Consider the following 24099-nt stretch of genomic DNA (forward strand, 5'->3'; position numbering starts at 1 on the left):
CAGGTGATGCTCTGCCTAGGAAAACCAGTCCTCTTAATTCTGCTCTTTATACATTTCTGTTTTCACTTGCATTTGAATCTGGCTGTATGTGTTTATGCTCAGCTAAAGTGATTCAACATGCGCTTGAACTGATACTGCTTTTACCAAGTGTTTTGACTTTATTCTCATGAAAGCTGAGACCCGAGCTCTTCTACATCCTCCTAAAGTACTAATTGCTGTAATGTCAGCCAAGTTTTCAGCGAAAGTTGTCTCCTGGTAAACATCATTTTTTCCACATAAAAAGTAGGAATCTTTTGTTCCAAGCAATTGCAGTTTGATGAAATTGCAGTGAATTATGAGATTTTTAAGTGAGAGGTAAGCAGGCTCTGACAGTGAGCTCAAATGCAGTACAACATAGCCAGGATTTATCAAAAAGAAGTAATGCAACATGCATTAAGGAGAAAAAAGTGATGGGAATCTGAAAAGGAATTGCAGATTTTGCCTATTCAAGATGGAGGAGAGAATCCTGGGCTCCGTTGTCAAGCTGCAGCTATGAGCAGAGAAATCCGTATACCAATTTCTGAGTCTTAATTTAATGTGCTGCTTTTGATAAATACCTCAGTAGAACAGTGTTTGTAAAAGGATACAGTTTTAAATGCTTTGGTAATCTAGAGAGAAAGACTGAGAAGTGTGGAATGTGAGCGTTTTGCCTACCTACAGTTCTGGCACCCTACCTAATTGTTTATTTACTGTAACACATTCGAGACACCTGAAAACTTTTGAGTTAAAATATGTGTGGTTTGTTTCTTTTAGTGTGGAATGATGTCTTTTATATTTTTTTCCTCTGAATTGATCAGTCGTTTTTATTTAAATTTGATTGTTGTAATACAAGTGCTGCTTATTTTTCTTTTTAAAGCTTAGCCCTTGCCCAAGGTGCCTTAAGGAGAGGAGGAATAGATCAAAATAATAATTTTTCTTCTCCTAACAGTAAGATATGAGTTTTTAAATGACTCAGGCCCATTTCTTGCAGGGTAGATTGATTGTGGATACACTCAAAATCTATTGGATTGATTGACGATGCTGTTGTATTGACGTGTCTGTTCCGAAAGTGAATGTGGGATAATAGGTTGACGATTTGATGAATATCATTTTATTTAGAGAAAATTATGTTTTGGTGCATTTGGTACATTTGTAATATGGGAAAGACTTTGAAAGTTACCTTCAAAAAGGAGACTGTAGGAAGGCCTCCATTGTGGAGATGAAGCCTTGTGGGAACAGAAGGTTGTGTCAAGGCTCCAGTTCCAGAGAGGTCCCTCTGCTGGGGAAACACAAGGAAAATAAATTTGCATGGCTAGTGCTCTCTGAAGGTTAAAAAAAAACAAACAACAAAAAAACAACCCAAAACTTTAATTTTTATTTGGTTTTTAAATTGCATGTACTCTTTTGGATCTTGGATGAATGAATTTGGTTGTATTTTTTTTTTTTCTCTCCCAAAAATATTTGTAAGCTTTTGAATCTGTTTTTAAAAGCAGGTAGCCTGGCTCACTCATTGCCCTTGTGAAGTGGAAATTATGCTTTCTTTCAAATTTTCCCAGTTCATGTAGTTATTTTTGTAGCTTTTACTAAAGAAATGCTGAGGTTTAAACCCAGTATTCAGCTAAGAACTGCATGGCTGCCAGCTCACTCCTCCCTCTAGAAGAATGGGATGAGGCTTTGAATTGCAAGTGCAAAAGTTAGGAAATAAAAAGAAACACAGAAAATAAAAACAGGAAAAGCAAAAGCGAAAAAAAAAAACCCACCCCAAAGCAGCAATTGCTCACCACCATCTGACCTATGCCCTGCCAGCCCCTAAGCAATAACATCCCTGGCAATCTTTTTGCTAGTATGATGTCTTACAGTCTTACAGTATGGAATGTTCTTTTGGTTAGTTTGAGTCAGATGTCCTGATTCTGTCCCTTCCTTCCTCCTTATGCACCTTGAGCACCTTGCTAGCAGGGCAGCATGAGTGGAAAGAAACAGAAAATGCCTCGGCTTTGCAAGCAAAGCAACAGCTGAAACATCGCTGTGTTATCAACACTGTTTTCACCACAAATCCAAAACATAGCACCATACAGGCTGCTTTAAAATTAACTTTATCCCAGCCCAGTCTTGTTCAGTAAGACATTTGCAAGTAGATTTTCTTGACATTATATAGTGTAATTCCCAATGATATGTATGAAATCCTAAAATCAGCGGGGAAATAAGCTAACAGATTCCTTGCATTGTGTCATGCTGCTTGTCTGTTGTTTTGATTCTTTTGTTGCTGCTGTTATGCTGGAATGCATGCTAAAAGTTCTTCTTGATCTTTTCTGTGTTTTATCTTCTAAAGCAGAATATCTGCAAGCTTAAATCTTAATTTAGAGCAGAGGCATTTTCTGAATGCGGCAAATAAGGCATAAGAGAAGGAAAAGGTTAATTTTAAGTTCCATTTTCTTTATGGTTAATGTATGGCAAAAATTCAAGTTTTCTCCCAAATTTAATCTGCTTTAAGGATGTCTCTTTCTGTGATTTTGAGACAACTTGCTACTTCTCTAAGTAAAGCCTGAGTCTTGTGTGGCTTGGCCTTGCATCCCAGCCTGCTAGGGTAGATTGGTACTAGGGTCTTCCTTCTGTGTTGTGAGGGTTCTCTGTGGTGCCTTAGGGCTTAAGACGTGGGTAAGAACTAAAAGTTATTTCAAGACTCTTCTTAACCAGTTGTAGGGCAACTTTATAGCCTTACCTTCAAGGAGACCTAAACTGTTACTTAATGTAGCATCTACATCTTGCTAAGTGCTCATTCTGGAGCGGATATGAGAAAGCTACAGAAGTTGTGAGATTGCATGAACAAGCAGAAAGCAAAATTCTTGCTCTATTTCTTATACACTTTCAATAAGCATTAATAATAGCTATAGTTCTGTCTAAAAAGTTGATCCGGTGAGAATAAATGACTTGCATATGATCCCATGTTTTGTCCATCATCAGGGCAGGAATTGTAGCCAATTCTTCAATGTTTTGAAGCACAGGTTGTGGGTTTTCATGTTGTTTTTTTTTTCCTCTTTGTTCATATAAACCAATAATATTTGTAAGCTTCAAGACCCCATCCTATCAGCACTGTTCCAGTGTATCTGGCCAGCCTTTGTTGGGTGACAGTAAAGCTGCCAATGAGCGGGGTAGTGACACCACTGGAGATTGTAGCAGGCGAGAGACCAGCTCCACAGCTGCGCCAGTGTTCCTACTCACTATGGCAATCTTTATGTTACTGAACAAATCATTCAGTCGGATTATCCTTGGTTTGTGCAAAGGTTTAGGTCACGAACAGCTGTGAGTCTGCATCCAATTTGAGGATATTGGAGGTAGACACAGACCTAAGGGGTGTTAGAAGGGAGGTGTAACAGCTTCAGAGAAGTCATTCCATGTTAGAGACGTGGAAGAATAAGATTGAATAATGCTAGGCAACGCTGAAAGACTAACGAAGACTGTCCTCAATTTCAGCGAAATCAGGCAAAACTCCTGAAGCACAATCCAAATGCCTATGTGGAGATGCAGCAGCTCCAGACAATGGCAGGAAGCCATGTGTAAAGATTAGGGAATCAATAGATGTACATGTGCATAGCTGTAGCTAGCCAAACATTAAGTCTATCTGAACATATACTGGATAGGAGCCAAGGTACGTACATTCTAAATTCTACCTGTTAGCAGACCCTGCGTTGAAGCTCAGACGGAACTTGCCTGCTTCATGCTATCTTGCTATTTATCATGGGTGGGACAAAAGTAACTGGAAGGTTGATTCCAGTAGAAAACTGAGGTAAGATAACAGCAGTCAAGGGAGCTGAAAGATAAAAAGTCATATCTTCCGAATGTGTCGGCAGTCACATGAAAGGAGAGCCACACTACTCCTTGTTCTGCTGTCTTGAGTGGGCTGTGCCAGAAGAGAAGTATTTCCATTCTGCATATGCATGGGGCAACAGAGAGTTTGGGATGAAATCTAGCTGTCCAAAAGGGAACAGATTCAAAGTATTATTTAGTCCCTGCTGCTACCTTCTAAAAGTTATCATAAACTCATTTATTTCCCACCCAGCTCTGATATGAGGCTGCAGTTTTCTGTGCTAAAAGAAATTACAACCATTACTTTGTGACTTAGATACTGCCACAAGTGCAGTACAAGCAGGTGCAGGTGCCAATTTTTTTTCAATCAGAATTGAATTCAGAGGTTAATATTGATGCAGTTGAAGACAGAAATTTCAATACAAAATATGAGACTCCTAGAGTTCTAGTTAGTTGCCTTTGATGAATTGAAATAAATTCATATTCTCTTATTAAAAGCCCAGAGAAGAAACTGAAATTCAGCTCTGTATGCATGATTCTTTTTAAAATGAAGGCTAAGAAAATCCCAATTGATACATATAAGACATAGCTTTTTAATTTATTGTTCAAGCATATGCAAAAAGGCATTAATTTTCAGTAATATAAAATTCTCAATGTGTATTGCCTGGAGCTATGGTTTTGAACCTAAATTGCATGTATTTACTAAGGCATATAGCTCCGCAACTTGGAAAATGGAAGTGCATTTTAAATGTGTGTAGAGATTGCTACTGTTAAAACCAGTTGTAATTTATAAGTGAGAAAAATAAAGCTTCAGATGGCAGATGAAGAGACACCTATATTGATTCCATATGCTTGGCTGCATGAGGTATGTTCCTGAAAATAGGAAGCAAGTGCCATATTTTAAGGAATTTCAGAAGTCAAGCATCAAGGGGTAATAGAGTTGACCTCCAATTTCAGAAATCACAAGCTAACATTTGAGAGCATTTCACTTCCAAACTTTATTTAAAGCTCTGCTTAGCAATCAGTTTTATTATAGTAAGGATTTTTGGCTGGGAGGCACATTGGTTATACTGCTACCTAGCTGGCTTTTCCCTTCAATAGCAGATACCAGTGACCAAGTGTGAAAAGCTGGTACTTCAGACTCCGTGCGAGTATAGTTGGGTTGGCCTACTGTTCATGTTCATAAGTGGGTTTTTGCATTCTCTGATCTTTGAACCTTGAGCAAAGGACAGCGAAGTTGGCTTATGTTTCAAACAGGGTTTTTTTTTTTCATTTTCACTGCACTGTCTTCCTGGTGTTGAAAGATTTTAACTGGCATTTTTCTATCAGCCTCTTTCTCGAGTATCCATTATCTGTTGCTGCAATATGTTATCTAAAGGCTGCCTCTTAGTATTCTCAGTGGGTAATTGTCAGCACTGGTGCTGCTTACCCTACAAAGGTGTTAAGGAAATACAGGTTTTGGATGTATATTTAGTGTAGAATTGATTCCACCCTGTGTTCCCTCCATCTAGAAGTGAAGATTCAATACAAACACAATGTTATTCTTTCAAAAATGATATAACTTTGCTTTCAGCATAGATTTGAAAATTCATAGAAAAATGAGTGTTAAAAGGATCAGTGTTTTCCTATTAGATGAGAAGAACTAACATAATGAAATAAAACTACGACTTCCATGATGATTGCTTTCTGCTCTCGGCCAAGTTAGTGTGTCTGTTGGTTCTCATATGAATAGAAAAAGCTTTAAGAATGTGGTAACTGCCATCAGTGAGACTTGAACACAGTTAAACATCAATTAGCACATCCAGAGTAGTTACTAGCAAGCTGTCTGCCTTTCTTTCAAAAATAAAAAAAAAAGGAAGTATCAGTGTATTATCTGTTAAGCAGTTTTTTTTGATCATTCATAAATATCCATACTTGCTTTCTGAAGACAAAATTTCAGCCTTATTAACACACAATGTGTAAATTTGTGCAAGAACAGAACATTTTTTTACCAGCTGAACTGTGAAAATGACAGGTTTAAAGAAAACACTCAGAAACACATCATGGATGAATAAGGCTATTTTAGGAAATACAGAGTGGTTGTAAAAGAAAATGCAGGACAAGATTTCAGAGTAGACATAATATCTTTTATTAAACTTGACTGGCATGCCTGGGAAAATTAGTACGGTTCTGGGCAGCCAAACCTTTTCTGAGGTCTGAAATGGAAGCCACAGATTTCAAAGTGAAATACAACTTGAGAACAGTTACAGTTTGGTTAATATGTAGTTTGGATATTTAGGTGTTTGTCCATCAAACTGTGAAATCCTAGGTTCCCGTAGAGTTATTCAGCAAATCATTTACTTGAAGTCACGGATAAATGTCATGCATAGTGCTCATTTTTTTCAAAAGTAATTGTGCTGTACAGATATGCAGACTATTATGTGTTGTTAGCAGTCTGCTCTCATGCCTGTTAGTGTTTAAAAGCTAGAATGTTGTTTATAACCATGCTTGTATTTGTTTCAGATTTGGAGGAAAGGAGGAGTTGCTTCCGCAATGTAAGGTGATTATTGGCAAAGCCAGGAAGTTTTTCTACTGAATTAAATCCTTTGTCAAATGGCACATTTATTCTCAGAGATACTATTTGGACAATTCAACGAACTTGAAATAGTCCAGTTATTTTAGCACTTAGATTGGAGAAGGGAAAATAAAGAGACAGAAGGCACAATTTTCATACTAAGGTTCCTCCCCTGCTTTACTGCTGAGGAAATGAGCTGCCACATCTGCTATGCTGTGACAAGGTCTGGACAGGCTACACCCAGAAGTCTATGTGGAACTAGAATACAGGTAGATGATGGAATTGTTTGAGCTGTAGGCTATCTATGCTGTCACATTTAATGGTATACATTCGGCATCATCACTGACAATACTGAGGCAGAACACAAGCATGTGGTGCACCATCTTTTTTGACTCCCGGAAATTTATTTCTTAAATTTAGTAATTACAGTGGTCGGAGACACCCATTTTGCTGGTATGGGTACGTCAGTGGTTCCAAGAACAGGGCCATTTAGCCAATTTATGGTTCAGCACTACCTACTCAAATCTGAATGAAAAGAGAGGCTGAAAATGGAACCAGAAGAATTTCCAGTAGATGTTTTTTGCAGCAGCATTACAGTGTGAGCAGTATGACTGTAGCCAGTTGGATTTCTCCTAATGTATAGAGATTCTGTTGTTTTGGATCTGAATTACAGTTCTGATTTAATTATTTCTGTTGTTAGTGACTAAATATTGGCATTCAGATTGATAGCTAGAATTCATTCCAGAGAAATTAATTTATGAATGATTTCTTAATATAAAAACTACTCATATTTCTCTTAACCCTTTGGAACTGCTGATGCAATGAGGTCCTTCTGAAACAGCCTCCAGTAGGACTGCACGAGGAATCTATGAGATTTTTTATCCTCTGAAAGCTGGGCCACTTCAGCTTTGATTTTCTTTTATTTTTTAGTATGTTGGGTTTGCTGGGATTCTGCAGCTCAGTTGTCACTAAGATGCAGGGAGACCCCTTGTTATTTTGTGACCGTGGTGTCTTCACTGGTAAAACAAGGATAACGGTGCTTGGTTGCTGCCCAGTATATCCTAGTATAATGTTTATAAATACCTCTAAATGTTACCACTTCTTTCCAAATGCCTTTCTGCTGGTTGCATTTTAAGTAAAAAACTGTGTGTTTGTGTGGTTGGGGTGGGGTTTCAATCATCTGATGTCAAGTTTTGTTTTATTTTTGTAATGATTTATGCAGTTGTTAATCAGCTGCTGACTCCTCAGAGGAAACTTCAGGGAGATCATGCATTTAGAAACAATCCTGCTTCTAGTATTTTCTCTCCATTGTATTTTTCTTCCTTTGTTCTTTTGTTCTACATTATGAAGGACATTTGCATGAAAACAAGATTTTTGTTCCTTAAGAGTTCATCTGCTCCTGCTGCTTATTCCCCACCTGGCCATAATCCTCTGTTTGTGACATCTCAATTGGTGGCTGTGCAAATGATTATGATGTCGAAGACAGGATTATGACTTCAGGTGAGAAACAAACAGCAGGAACAGGTGAACTCAAGAGAAATACACATCTCGACTTTTCTCTAACTATTTCTATGCTAAAAGCACGAGCAAAATGCTGGCAATAGTTTACATATGCATATAGAAAATAACGGATATATAGGCAAATTGCATCATACTAGTGAGTAACATGACAACTCTACTCTTAAAATTGCCTCCAACTTACTGTCTAGTTTCAGGCACCGAGCAGTACAGTAGTGGTATAATATCTAATGACAATGTGATTAGGACATTGGTTTTTGGTGGTGTTTTTTTTTTTTCTTCTTTTTTTTTCCCAAGTGTTACAATTGATCTAAAAGTCTCCCTCTGTGTGCTTGTGTTGTAAGCTGAAATCCTTAGTTCACGTGTAACGAGATTTGGTTAAAAATATAAAAAGACCCAAACTGTTGATGATAAGCAAGTTAAGTGGAGTCCTTGATGAAAGTATTGGAGCAGATCCCAAAGTTCTGTGATATAATGAGACGCTATTGGTACTGCCATATTTCTGCTTGAGGTTATTTTGTCCATTTTCTGTTGCACTTATTGTTGTTCCAAAGGAATCCCACTGCCCCTGCAAGCCATTTCTCTAGGAGCTTTTGCAGAATATCTCCTTTTGAAATTTCTTCTTGGCAGTTGGAGTCTCATGATGATAAATAACTGGTATGGCACTGCACCAACTTGTGAGAGAAAGACATCTGCTAAAAAAACTTAGCAGGTCTGAGCATAATACAAGAGGTGTGTGTGTGTGTGCTATATTACTGGTTGATGTAACTAACATGAGGTTATTTTTTTGGAAAATTCCTAGTTGACTGTGAAGGTATTGCTCAAGAGAAACTTCATCTAAGGAATCAGCCTGTGGTCTTGTGACTATGCTGGCAATTTCAGCTTAAGAAATATATATTTCTTTTCCATTCTGCATGGTTTTAAGAATACCTACTTATGGATGGATTATGAATTTCTTTAGAGATGTTGGATAAGTGTTCATTTTTGTGTGCAATTTGTGGAATGAAGTAGAAGAAATTGTTGCCATTTATTCATATGTTACTGGTTTGCATCAAGATGCATAGATGAAAATAGGAGGGAAGAGGGGAGTTAATATTCAAAGAATTAGACACTGAAAGTCATCCAATCCATAAGTTTGATATTTGAAGTACTCCCAGCTTCAGAGAAACCATGGGGAGTGTTTTGTTTTGTTTTGTTTTTAAACAGAATTGAAGTAGTTATCTTTGGCATTGTGGTAATTAAAATTAGAAAGTTGGTAGCATTTTTATTGCAGGCAATTCTAGTGGTGAGATTAACGTTAGATAACCTTATCGTAAAATAACCAGACACCCTGTGATGATCTGACACGAGAGGCTGCACAGAGCTCATGGTCCCCCGAGGGCTGCGATTGTTTTATGGTTTTATCTCATGATAACCATGCTTTGGTTTTACCCTTTTCTAAGAGCTTCATGTAGTACCCATCTTGCTGCCTCCCCCGGTAAATTTGTAATTTAACACCACTCTAGGAAATGGCAAATCAGCGTGAAACTATTAATCTTATCTCATATCATGAAACAGATGCTGATCCAAGAGATTTGATTACTTTGCTTCTGGTCATTATACAGAGTGAAAGCTTAGCTTGGACGTTTGTATCATCAACATTTCTGTCATCAGAAAGCAAAAGATTTCAAAAACAAAGTGAAATTCTACGGTCGATCTCATTTAGTGTTTCAGGCCACAAAAATACTGTGTGTCACCAAACTCCTTTAACTGGTCACTTTGCGATAAACCGCAGCATGAAAGCCCTAATTTCTACCCGATGTCTAGAGCTTCTTTCCTAGTCATTAAAAGCGTGACGAAGGACCTGGATGTCACGTATGTGGGCTCTAAATAATCTGCTGTGATTTTAATGAGTTCAGTCACAATCACCACTGGTTTGTCTTGCCTCATAAGTATTTGTGAGATGGAGCTTGCAGTCAGACTCTCTGCTGCCGAGTTGCCTTTTGATCTTTTGAGAAAGACTGAAACTTGCTTCTGTTCAGTCCTGCAAAAACTGAGTCTGGTAGCTCTAACTCTGGAAATAGCCAGCTGCATCCTCTACCCTCTAATGAATATATTGTGAATAAGAAATTCAGTTTTAATTTCTATTACAGTTTAGCTAATTAAAGAGAATGTTTTAAATACCTGACTGAGACAATATGATTTGCTTTCTTCTTTTCTTTGCTCTTGGCTTTACATTTTTGTTGTTCCCACAGTTCTTCTGAGTATCTGCAACTTCATATCTTCTCTCCCATTATGCTTGTGACACTAAAAAACCTGCAGTCATTTAATATTTAATTATGAGGGAGGCTCAGTCTATATTTTGCTTCTCCAGTAGGGTAGAGCTTTCTGCTGCTGTAAAAAGAATATTTGGAAATAAAACTTTTTACAATTTACAAATTCCAGGGGATTTTACTCATGTAGAAATACACGGAATTTCTGTGCTCAACTGGATGGTTCAACTCTATTTCTTGAGGGAGTGAATTTCACTGTTGACCTAATTCTTCTCCCATCAGAGTTGGCACTGAGTGGTTTTAGATTGTCAGCATTAGAGCTTTACTATTCTTTGTAGAATCCAGAGTTTTGGAAGAAAAGCTGAAGTGCAGCTCTTTCACATGGAATAAGGAAGGCTTAGGCTTGATATTTAGAATGCTTTTATTAACCAGTTCTATCCAAAGAGTGGCCTAGGAACCCAGATGGAGGAGCTTTCCTCACTGCGTTAGAATTTTGTCACAGCTTCTAAAATCCCTTTGACAGCATGTGCCGTCTGTTGTCTAGATTGAGTTCAGAAATGGGGGAGTGATAAAGCAGAGAAAAAGTGAAATACAAAACTATGAACCTGTACAGCTTTCCTTGAGAAAAAGAGCCATTGAAAAGGAAATTTTAGGACAGACAACTGTCAGGGAACTTGTTGGAAAAAGAATGGAAAAGGTGTGTAACGTTAGCTTGTGGCTGTAGAGCCTATGCTTTTGGATTGGCACAGCACAATAAATTTATGGTTCTGTATTGAAAGGTCTGCATCTTGATTCTGACTTATAGGGACTGTACTATAGGGGTTTGTAGCTGAAACTGTCCTTCCATGCCAGTAAGATTACAAGTGGGGCATGTTGTTTTGTTAACTATTAATATAAGCTGTTAATGTCAGGTTCTGCAGAGATGTTTAGTTCGTCCACATACTGTCTTTATGACAGAGTCCTGCCTTGTGCAAGGATTTTCTCTCAGCCACTTGAAAATACTGTCACCTGTGAGCTCTTCTATCCTAACTCCCGTTAGTAAACGCGATTGCCTCACAAGGTCACTTCTGTCCTGGAGTAGTGGAAGGCCGTTCAATTTATGCTTGGTCACGCCCTTTTAACTTAATGTTCTCCTTCACACAAGCTGGTGGTGATGGATGTCCATTCAGGTAACCTAATGGCCTACAGTAACTATAGGAGAGCCTTTATATCAATATTTTGCAGCTGAGGCCCATCAGAAGAGACTGTCATACTGCTCCACGCTACGTGTAGGACATTTTATACAAATAGTAACAGTCATACCATAGCCACACTTCACACTTTCAAGTAGGACTATAAAAGATCATTTCTATGGGATAAGAGGAAGCTGATCTTTGTGGCTTGATATATCAGAGGTCATTTGCTGCTGTCAGCTGTCTGCCTGTAACTACTAAACCCATATCAGAATGACCAGTCTTAGCTCTTAAGGAATCTCAGCCATAGAAAGAGAGTCTTCTGGGACTACCTTCGTGGCATTTTGAGTGTGTTGTAACTATTCTGAAGCCAGCATCATCATGATGGGCTTCAAAAAGAAACAGCTGGCTTACCACTAGGGAATGAGAGACTGGTATTTGCTCTATCCCTCCTCCTGTTTGATTCAGCTTCTCCTGCATGCTTTCATTAGTTAATATATGTATCTGTTTGAGGTATTGCAAATCTGCCAAAGAGAAAACACTTCATTTCTCACTAAAACTGTGGCCTGTATGCCAAGAGGACCTTAAGCATTTGTGTTTAGATCCTTCCATAGTCAAGTGATATAGTTAGCTTCTGTTCCTCAAAGGACTCAGGACGTACAGTCCCATGCACAGGTCATCAAAGTAGGTAACAGGTTGAGATATTGCACTGTGCATCATTTAGGGGGATCTTCCCCAGTGGTGATTGTATTCTGCACAAAACTTTTAGATGTACATGCTTTTAGTAAAAAAAGTCCATGTCGTTTCCAAGTGTCCTTTTCATTTCTATGGATTTCCTATCTAACTGTGTAAGAAAATGTAACTGTATATTTCTCTATAACTGCAAACTAAGGAGTTGACTTCCAATAGGAACAGAGTACTTGTTAATGGAAGGGAATCTGACAGCTATCTTGTTAAACCAGTGTATGAGCTATGGAAAAACTGAAGCAGGAACAGGAAGCATAATGTATATGTTGTATCTGCCAATGATAGAGCTTTGCCATCATCCAGAGAAGACAGCATTTTAAAGCCAGACTCTTTGGCAGCAACTCTGCAGCTACCTGTCTACCAGTTCATCCATCCATATGTTGCACATGTCAGTGGCTGAGAATATAAATATTTTCTCAATATTAGTGTAAAATAGAAATAGTATATGCTTTTATTATGTGTACTCTAGCAGGTTGATTTGTAATTTTCCCACTCTCTTGTTTAAAGAAACTGTTCCCGGTAGTTTAGTCAAGTTTCTGCCTGTCAACTGCTCTGGTCTGGCCATTTTATCTCATAGCTTCACTTCCAGTGACAGAGACATAAGCTATGTGATAAATGCCATCTTGTGTTTACTGGGGGATAGTGTGGGGTGAAAGTGTGCAAGCTGTTGTCTGAAAGCTGATGAAACAGTGAGCAGTCAGTAGCTAAGCCTTTAGAGAAAGGTTTTCTAATATATGCTATATGTACTTTTGAATGTGGAGAGGTGAAGTGCCATGGGTCTGACTTGACTCTTCTCAAGGACTTTATTAATTTTCTCCTCTCGAGATAATTTAACACAAAATCATTGGGCTGCCTGTTGTTCTACCTTGCACTAGATTTTGTCTAGTTAATACGGAGCTATGCACTAGCTACATTTTGATGTGGGTCTTGTTCCAGCCTTTGTTCTGAAGTACGGTGTCATTTCAAAATGAGAAAGTCCTTCTAAAAAGCTTTTATTTTTCCTATGTGCAACTACTGCTCTGACAAGATGAAGTGAGTCAGCCTGTCTTTAATGGTGTTGCATTGAAACGGCTTCTTCCATTCAACTCTTGTTGTCATTCCTTGGCATGATCATTACTTTCAGGGCAGCTTAGAGGTCAATCAGGCAGAGCCACGGGGGCACCCACAGCTAGCCTCAGGATACTCCCTACAAATGTAAGATCAAAAGGGCAGGCACATGAAAATTACTGTTTACTTTTTATGAATTATTTCCCAGAGATAGGATCATTAGCAGAATCTAAATGCTGGCTGGCTCGTATTGCAAGGGCACTCCTGACAGAATATGCTCACTTGGGCACACCATTCTTTTGAAGTCAGAAGATTCTCTGTTTTTGTTCTTTGTGGGATTTCTATATTATATAAATAACTTCCTAGTTGTATGCTTTTCCCCAAAACAGTCTCTACCTTTGCACACGCTTTTAATTCTTAAATGTCTTCCATTTCTTTCCTTTGTTTGTGCAGTAAATTTCAAAGCCTACATCCATACGCTGGGGAATATGCAGGAGACACTTAGCTTCTGAAAGAAGTAAAACTTTCTGGTAATCTTTCTGAGTGAACACTGACTGGTACTTAAAATTCATCACTGGCCAATGGGTACCGCAGTTATCCCTACTGTAAATACAGGGGAAAGGTGATGTTGGCTGTCATGGTGAGGTACATGTTGGCAAATGCTGATTCAGTGTCTGCTCTGTAGTAATCTTCACACATCAAACTCTACGCATTCTTATCCACATAAGTATCTGGCTTCTATTTGATCACAGTAATCAGGGCTATTTAGAGGGGTCACGGAATATTTGCCCTTTTGTCTTGTGTCTGCAGCTATGAAAGCATGACTTTAGAGCAAATGTTGATTGAATTCTAAAGAGGCTGGCATTGGCTAGGAACATGTGTAGCTGCTGATATGCTAAACTTCTGATTCCAAGTAAAAAAACTGTTTGCTTTTTAAAATAACTATGAAAAAGTTACCTTGAAAGACCAAATACGTGGTGGACTTTACTTATTAATGAAAACTGATATGAACTTCCCGCTTATTATCCAACAAGTTAGTGCCCTTAATGCAAAATAATTGAATGCTGCCTATTGTAGGAGTGAAACTAAGTCTGGCTACTAACCAGAACTAAATCCCTTATAGCTATTTTTGTATGTTCTTAAAGTGTGTGCTGTGAGATTAAGCAGTTCCCTTTTTTCCCTTCTACTGTTTTTTTTTTTTTTTTTTAATTTAGAAGAATACACCCATATACATACATAAAATACATAATCAAATATATCTTTATACAATTAAAAAATATATAGTATACTCTCTTGTATCCCCTTCACATGCTACACTTAGGGAGCGATGGCATCTGTCCAATGGCATTTCTTTTCTAAATCCTTACTCCTATAACCTGGCTAGACAATTTGCATAAGTGCGTTTTTATTTATTTGGCATGATGTTTTCTCAACATCACTGTTTTTTTTCTTTGGCATTCATCTTGACAGCATCAGAGTATGTCTTGCTAGTGTTTAAAAGGATAATTTAAACATTTTATGTTCCGCCTTTTCCTCTTGCATTTGTATAGGAAATGTATGAACCTTTGAACAGTTAGAGTGTAAAGGAAACTTACATGCGGCTGAATGTAGTCGTTGGGCTCCCCAGTGTAGAGGTCTATGAGTGGCCATCTGCAGGAATGGGTCTGGGGCTTAAGCCGCAATGTTCATAAAGCTGAGCACATAGAAAATGCTGTAGAAAAACAGAGCAGTTGGCACTAGACACAATTTAGGCTTGTATTGAGCTGCAGGCAGTCCCAGAAGTTTTCAGTCATATATCTTGAACATCTAAGGTTAGATCTGCAGGTAGATAGGGGTGTCTGAATGCTTCCCTTTTGTCTTGAAGTCATGCTTACAGGTTCATGAGACATCCAGGAGCAAGCTTTTTGGAGCCAGCATCTGGCATTCTTGCTGTGTATTTCTTGCAAACTTTACAGCAAGGCAGGATCAGTTATGTAATCGTGCTGTTACTCTTGGAAATCTTTGTTGTTGATGTCTTTTTTGTCTTTTCTTTGTCATCTTAAAAAACAATGGTTTTAAGATGTTTTCTGTTGCACTTCATGCTTTGTAGGCTACCTCCTCTTTTTTGTAATGTGCCACACAGGTCCTTAAACCTGTTTTCTGAGCTTGTACCCTTGGAAGATGATACCCAAGTTCAGGTGGGTTTCCAGGAGAAGTCTCCTCAGTGCTGCTAGGGTGGGAGAATGATGAAGATGCTTTTTCCACCCAGTTGCTAAGAGAGTGCAGGTATACCTGTCAACTGACACTTAAATTAAGACTTCCATTTCCCCGTGTATAGCCATACCTTTACAGACAGGTGTAGATTTGTTGCAAGAAGGGCTATTTTTGGCTCTACTGTAGGAAACCCTGAAGGTAATGAGTTGCATATAGTAAATCTTGCTTATCCAATAATTTCCACTACATTTCAAATTAAGGTCCTAAATTAGGGTTAGTGTCAGACTTGCTCTTCAGCTATGTCCTAATTCTGTTTTAAAAGCACATAGCTAAGGACTTTAATATGTTTTAGATTCAGTGCTTGTAAGTTATACTGAAATCCCTAAGGGAGCCAAAATAACTTATTAAAACCTTGCAAATGTTTTTGACTGCTGCATTCTATTATTTTCTATTCCAGCGGTAGCATACAGCCTCTGCTGATGGGCGGAGGAACGCAAACCTCCAGGGCCCATTAGACTTAACTTGTTTACTGCATTGATATCTATATGTTAAATGACAAGAGAGTTCAGGTTATTGAATAATTTAAAATTCAGCTCTAATTGGTGTCATATGACCTGGAAAAGGCCATGGATGACGCCAGGAGCATGCTGTGAAATTCTTATAAATAATTCATAAATTAGATCATTCATTTGCCTGGATGTCTTGTTAAATGCAGAAGTTTGTAAGTAATAACTGATGATATAACACCTGTAAGTATTTAGTTCATATGCTGGAAGGTAATCTACCTTGATGATCTTCTAGCAAAACCTGCCAGAGTATGAGAGTTAATTGCACTAGGGAGAATGCACTACATTTATTTGGGATGGGGCTTTGGCAAGGCTTACTGTGCAGATGTTGCATTACGCATTCCCTATCAGCTAGACAACTATTCTGTGTATGCCCATGTTAAAAATGCAGCTCATCACTCTTCTGCCCTTATTTCACATGAACTCCAAATGCACTGGGAAATGGTAGTGACCTGCTCTGCTCACAAATAGTATAGTTTTTGAAATATTTATCTAGGTCTTGAACTACTGATTCTTCAGTAAAATAAAGGGCAGAAGTAAAAAATTGAAGTCAGAAGATTGTGATTTTTCGTTTTTATAATGTTGGCAGCACATTGAATGTTAATAGTTAGACCTGGTGCTGTCAAGATTAGTATAGTGGCATTTTTCTATGGTGCAAACAGCTCTGGTGTAGTTTTGTTTCTGAAGGCAAACATGTTTGCTTTATTTGTAGTGGTCAGATATTGCATTGCCATGTGTAGCTACTGTTTGGACTTAATGGGCATTCTGCTCACAGTGACTTCCAGGACTAAATGCATAGATGCTGCACTTCAGTTTTCTTGGAGCACTGTATTATTAATGACTGCCTTATCAGCCAGCATAAAACCAGTTTGCTGATCTGAAATGGAAGCATTTGTTAGAGATTATCTACAGTATTTTTGTAGCTGGAGAGAAGGGTGGCGTGTTTACGAATGCAAAATATACACTTAAAGCTGAGTGCCAGAAAATGCTCACTTGCCACTTTGAATGCAGGTTTTTTGTGCACCTGGCATCCCGGCTCAAACCCTAATAACAAAAGGGAGAAAAAAAATTAAAGGCAGTGAAAACAGAGGAGGTGTTCCTCTGCTGTCAGCTAGCAGCAATGGATTCATTTTTTTTGTGATGTGATCCTATTTTTATTTTTGTTTTGCTACACCTGTTCAGTATATTGAATTGAGTGGATTTTTATGGAAAAAATACAGGTTTCTGGCTGTCATTCACATATTGTTTCTCTGACTTGAGGCCACTTGTTTTATTCAGTGGAATGTGGCAATCATAGCTGTACATAATTACCACAGAAAATTGTGCTTCATTTCTTTATTTCTTGAAAAACGATCAGCTTATCTTGTGAGTTACCTGTGGCATCTATCTCAGGTACTAACAGAAGCAGTTGCTGTACTATTATCTGGGCACCCTGTAAATGACTGGTGCTAGGTTACTTATGTTAGGGATTTTAATAAGGATTTTATGATTTAAAGAAAAGAAACTGATAGACTTCAACAGGTCCTGGTAATTTACTTTCAAATCTTTACCATTTTACGTCTTTCTTGATAAATTCTTACGGATTCTTGGAAAGAATAGCTTCTTAATCACTAGTAATGCATTTCAAATAGTCTTATCACTGGAAATAGTTGTTCTTATAATGGCTTTTCTGTTGCCCAGATAACACACCCAAGCTTATTTATAATGCATTCTCCTTATTCCAGTGACAAGAGCAAGTGCTTACACTGCTGATAGATCTGCAAACCCCAAACCAAGCTTTATTCAGATGATACCTCTACATCAGCAGTGTGTAGTGCTGACTGAGTTCCAAGTTTAGGATGCGTACCTTAATGAGTGTGTCAGCTAGGTCACTAATGCATGCCCATGACACTCTTTAAGGTGTCCCTGTATATGGCAGTCTCTTGTTTTCCTATTTAGAAACTCTTCCTTCATCTTGGAGCACCTTTAAAGCCCTGCATTTTTTTCAGGTTGCTGTTTCTGATTGTGCTTGGTTCCCTCCGGGCTCCTGGCTCTGTTCTGCACAGTGAAGAAGGAACTTGCATGTTCCTTGCCATGTTTCTCCCCTACCTAAAGAAACCCCAAGGCTGAAAATCCAGTTTAGAGAAATGTTTTCCTGTTAACCTCTGTGGCTCTGTATTTTTCCCAGTGTGTGGATGGACTACAGCTTTTGTCTAGTGAGTGCAAGACTTCCCAAGTTAATGATTTGCACAAACATGTCTTGTGCATGCATGTCTGCCTGTGAAATCTGTCAGTATGTTCCTTGTGTGGAGATCATAAGATCTGATCTGCTGGTAGCCTAGCCTTGGCCATACAGAACCCTGTGTGCTGGAATCAGTTTTTAAAGGTCTCCTCTACCAGTCTATGCGCTAACTCTGCAGAACACGCAGTCTGCATTTAAGAATTTGCAGAGGTGCTAATGCTGCATGCATAAAGCTGGTGTGCTGTTTGTCTGTCTGTAGGTAGTTTTAAGGACTGGATGTTTGTTTAAGCTTTTCTCTGAATCCCTGAGCAAAAATTACTGGGATTGCAGTGAAGATTTCTTAGAGCTCCCCACCTGTCTTCCCTTTTCAGCCCTTCTAAAGATTATTTGAACTATTTTTTAATATCTTCATGTTTCCATGCAAGAGTTTCACACCTGTCTTATAAAATCTTATTAACTTTGTTATGCTGCAAGGAGCAGTCTGAATTTTTGTTTGTTTGCTTACGCCTCAGTTAAAGGAAGTTGTATCTTTAAATACTATACAGCAAGCATAGGAGAACTCCACAGAGGGGAAAGCACAGCTGTTCCATCATGGTCCGTCATGGTTTCCATGCATCCCGTAGGTAATATCTTTCTTAAACTCTTCTTGTAAAATTACTTAATTCTGTATGCTTGTGAGTCTTTAGACTCAATGTAGTAGATGAGTCTTTACAATTTTTTTTTTTTTTTTTTTTTTTTTTTTTTTCATTTTTCCCTTTCACCTGGCCAGCATTTTACAAATCTGTCCTGGTGTGTTCTGGTTTTATGATTCTTTGTAAGTTTAGAATTCAGGCAATTTTCCCTGCAGCCTACATCCAGCTGTAGTTTTCAATTAAAGCATTAACAGACAACACACATTACTTACAAAGTTGCTGGCTCCCAGTAGTTCATTTTTCTTTAGTATTAGAATTTGCAAAGTACTGAGTAGCCTTCAAAGGCATGTGAAATTGGAATTCAGTCTTCTACCTAATATGACCTCCTTCTTCTAAAGGAATGAAAAAAAAAACCAAAAAAACCAGCACTTGCATTCGATGACATTAATGAGAATTTCCCACCCTGCAAACATATTGTAACTGTGAAATAACATTAAAGTTTCTCTGCCTTGTTATGAAGTCTTTAAATGTCAATGCCATTACTGAGACCATCAGGGCAGATTTAATGGTGGTCAAGGTCAACAAATGCTAACTGGTACCTCTCTTTTAGGGCCTCCGGGGACTCCTAATGGAGTCTCAGCCATGAAGTTAATTTGTGATGTGGGTCTTTATTCTTAAATCTGCTCCAATGATTATTTTGTACCATCTCCATGTGCTCAGATTTCTTAACATTCTCTTGTGTCTTCAGTCAATAAAACAAATGGCTAGAATAAGGAAATTCTGTCATTCCATGTTTTACATCTTTTTGTATTGTTTGCTCCTTTTTACCTCAGGGGCTGATGAAGGTCAGGTGTATTCTTTCTGTAGATTACCCTACTCTGTCATCTCTGATAGGATCTTCCAAAAAAATCTTTTGGATCTGCTACTACCTGCTGTCCTAGAGATCTGGGCCAGTAGCCACGTCAGACCTCTTTTCCTGTAGTTGCCCTAAGTGCTGGGATAGCAAAAGGTGGGAAATGAGAGACAGAATGTAACTGCAAGATTCTCTCCCTTTCCCTTTTCTTCCTGTTGCTGGTCATCCCTTTATGTATTGCCTAATGTAGATTTTAAAAGTTTTGTAACCTTTATTTGCCTAGAAAATACTGCAGACAAAGATGGCAAGATGCAAATAATAAATAACCAAACTCTGTTTTTTTGGCAGCGTGTTGCATTTCTGCTCACTTGCCCTGCCAACCCCTCTGACTTTAAAATATTTTAATGTCCTGCACTTTTCACCCAGTCCAAGCACCAGACTTTCCTCAGACATTTAGCACTGACATTAATGCAAATGCCTCCAACTTACTGGGCCCTTTGGGGCAAAACATGACATCCTTGGCTTTCAATCAGTTGGTGGAGAGGATATTTTTATATCCACAAAACTAGAAATAATAAAATATCAGTATTCAGGTGCTAATCCATGTTAATTTACATTCTGTGAAGTATACCAGAAACTTGTAATCGGTTGTCTTCAAGAACAGCAGAGTATATTTGGTATTTTGCTTATTTATAGAAAGGAATTTAAATTATGGATATAAACACTGCACAGATTTGGATTGTATCTCTCTTCTAATCATCACTGGACACTTACTTGCATCGCTAAGTTCTGCTGTCATGGAGCTTGCTGACTGACTTTGAGTGTATGTTGACCATACCTGTTATAAGCACTGCTAGAATGCAAATAACACTTTGCTCACTATCTGTGGATTATGAATTTCACCGCTGAAGTACTTTCACTGAAGTGGTTTCATTATCTTTAACAAACCTGGTGTCTGTTAAAAAAAGAAAAAAAAAGAAAAAAAGAAACAACTTTGTGAAAAATCCCAAAGGCTGGAAGATTTTAAATTCAGTGTATTATTGAAATTAATGCAAAAGAAATCATGCAATCACAGAATGGTTGTGAGTGCCTGCTTCACTATCACTCTGATGTGCATAACAGCTCAAATGCTGAACTGCCTGGATGAACCATAGTGTAAAGATACTCTGAGATATGATGTGGGATTTTGCTGTGTGTTGTATAATATCCATGAGTATAACAAAACCACCAGAATTTGCTTGCACTGAGTTGACAAATGTGAATTACAGTTGCTTTCTTTCTTCGGAGTTTTATCAGAATATAATCACTTGCCCAGCTTAATTGAAAAATCACTTACGTTTATAGCTGAATTTAAACATGTTTTGTATTTAAATGACAGCTTTTGATGTACAGACATTTTTTACAGAAAGTAGTTAGTTTTTATCTGTGTTTCTGTAAAGATATTTCAAAAACTCTCATCAAATTTCCAGCGATAAGTAATATCCCATTCAGTGCAAGGTGAAATGTTTTACATCAAATCTCCTGCTGTGTAATGGCCAATCAAAGAGTATTTATAGTGGCTGAATGGATTTTTTGGCTCGGTATTCAAAATTAAACATTTTCAAACATTAACATTTAATGTTTTTTGCCACTCTTCAAGTTGATTTTATGTAACCCTAGGTGCTCACAACTACTTGATACTCTGAAGCGACTCATTTTATGCTGAGCATCCTGCAGGCAGTAGTTTTACGTTTATTACACTTGTGTAGATTGAATGAAATGTATATTTGATAGCAGAACCATGTCTGTCTTTTGATAAACATTTTTTCAAGGTGGGCTGTACGTCCATCAGCAGGATGCAGTGAGTCTATTTATGAGTGAGCATGTTTAAATCGTGACATTAATTAGTAAAGATGCATTTTACTAATTCAGAGGAAATTGTTTCTCTTATTTCAGATGTCTGGTAAGAAGTCCTCCTGTCAACAACCCCCCTCTGAACTGGATGGTTCGTACTTAGCTGTTGCAGGACCTCAGATTTTGTGTAAGAACAGTAAAGCATCAAAGCCTGGAAGTCCAAGCCGTGTAGCATTGTCTCAGCCTTGCAGGAATAATCATAATTATGGAACTGAAATCATTTACAACCACCAAGATCGTCCAAAAGAAAATCCCTTGGAAAATGTCTTGCACAGAAAGTGCAACAATATGATTTCCTCAGTCAAGCAGAGGAGCCCTCACCATGTAAAACCAGCTCAGGAGATGGACCAAAAAGCAAATGAATTTTCAAGCACTTGCCCTCCACAAATGACCTGTGGCTGTGCCTGCAAGCATGTAGGGAGCTCAGGTGGCGTTCAGAAGAGGCACCATGTCAGCCAGGTACCCAGAAGAGTCTCTGGACCTGCTCACAAAACCTGTGATTATTCCAGGCTCTCTCGAGTTTCTGGGCTGAATGACAGCGGGGGTTCAGGGTCTAAAGAAGCAGAACAAGCTAAACGGTTGTCTGAAGAAAGAAGGCAGCAGCTGCTTCTGCAGAAGATGGAGCTGGAAATTGAAAAGGAGCGTCTCCAAAATCTGTTGGCTAAACAAGAAGCAAAACTGCTTCTAAAACAACAACAACTACACCAGTCCCGAATGGATTATAACAGGTGATTTCAAGATTCATATTTAAAAAAAATAAATTCTAGAATTTCTAATGAGCATGTGAGCAATAGTTATAAAGGAAAAAGGGAATTTATAAAATAAGATAAGGCAGTTCTTGTGGCACAGTTTCTCTGTATAACGGTGATTTAGAGGAGAGGAGACTTTTGAGTATATTAGCATATACTGTTGGGAAACAGCATGACAGCTGTGGAAAGCAGCAGAGGAAAACAGTATGTGGTAGAAAGAAAGACATAAGAAAAGCAGTTCTAAGAGACTGGGTAGGAAAAGAAGAGTAGTAGAAGAAATTGTGAGCTTGATCTTAGTGCAGGCAGTTGAAGGAACATAGACATTTGGCAAGGGAGCAGTGTGTGTAGATGACATAGACAAGGCATTTCTCTCCTTTACTTGGAGAGGTCAGTTTTGAAATACTGCACTTTCTTAGGTGGTGACTGGAAGAAATATCTTTTACAGAAAATATGAAGACCATTTTATTTATTTAATATATACACGTGGCAAAGGAAGGGAGTCCTGTGATATAGGGACATTTTCCTTTCAGTGATATTTCTGTAGGCAAGGATGCCAAGACAGAGGCAACAGAGGCACAAGACCTGCTTAAAAAAAGAAGGAAGAAGCAATAACCAGAGAAGTATGGAATGTGGCTTCAAAAGCCCTTGTGATTGTTAGAGAAGGTGAGAGAACACCTTCCTGACAATTTAAATGGGGACTTTGGCAATACAGATAAACATATTTATTGGTATCATTAAACCAAGAAGGGGATTGGGTTAAAGCCACAGACCGAAAAGTTAGATTAGCTGGTGTAACTCAACTGTGAGCTAGCATTTCAGCATTAGGAGGCTAAAGCAATGGGAGAAATCTGTCAGTCTTTAAGAAAAGACTGTAGGAAGGTTTCACAAGAAGGCTTATCTCAATATTACTTTAGTGTGGTAAATACTGACAGCATCCCACAAGTGTCTGTAATGCTTGACCCACTTCCTGCTTGCACGCATTATAACCACCACAGAAGAACATTTTCTCAGTAACAGCCCTCTGGTTACTTTCCAAACCCTAACAGAGAGTACCATAACTCAGATGATCGTTTCTTTGACTTCTTGGGCCCTGTCTTACACTGAAAAGAGTATGTTTATTTAGGCCTTAAAATGTCTGTTTTATCAAAGTCAGTCATAATTGTGTGAGTTGAAAATGGCTGAGGCTACAAACAAAGAATTATAACTTAAGGCAAAAAAGAAGCAGGAACAGATGGATTCTTAATCATCAAATACCTTAATTCTATGCATGCAGACCTCTAAAGAAAAACAAGTAGAATATGAAGGATATACAGACTAAGTCTTTTGGAGTTTTGTTCCTAATAGATAATTTTCAGATTTATTTGCGGCATCATCTGCTCAGGAAAATAACTAGACCTTAAATATCTCTATAATGTTGTGCTTGTTAATACCATTGTGCCTATTTTAGCTTCTTTTTTTTTCTCTGGAAAAAAAAAAAAAGGTGGTTTACAGAGTTCTAGTTACTTAAGGAAAATATAGAAGGAAAAAATGCTGTGAAAAAAGTCATATGATCAGTCTGAGCACTAAATCTGTTTTTGTAATCTATTCAGAGGTGAAGGTGAATGCACAATTGCCATTTTGACCATATGAAGTGCAACTAGACTCAGTGTGCTTGCTTTTAAAAAATAGTCTCTTTAGAATGAAATGTTTGATATTTACAGACAAATCTCATAAGCATTACAGTTCTATTTCAGTTCTGGCTGTATAATTCTTTTGCACTTTATAACAGGATAATTTTATGTACTACACAAACAGTAGAAATTTGTTTAGCTAAGCTTGAATACCCTTGCTTCTTTGGCAGCAGACTCTAACCTAGTGCATCTCCTTACATCAAAAATACA

General features: G+C 38.1%; 1 protein-coding gene across 1 annotated transcript in view; it reads left to right on the forward strand.

The window, feature by feature from the left end:
• KIAA1328 overlaps positions 1 to 24099 on the forward strand; it is a gene marked incomplete at both ends in the record, with an annotated part of 180897 nt that overhangs the window by 104482 nt on the left and 52316 nt on the right. The window contains one exon of the mRNA XM_079548838.1: positions 21513 to 22198. Coding sequence (XP_079404964.1) covers positions 21513 to 22198 — 686 coding nt within the window. The remainder of the gene's footprint in view (positions 1 to 21512; positions 22199 to 24099) is intronic.

This window comes from Tetrao urogallus (genome assembly GCF_951394365.1).
Source record: "Tetrao urogallus genome assembly, chromosome: Z".
NCBI classification, from domain to species: domain Eukaryota; kingdom Metazoa; phylum Chordata; class Aves; order Galliformes; family Phasianidae; genus Tetrao; species Tetrao urogallus.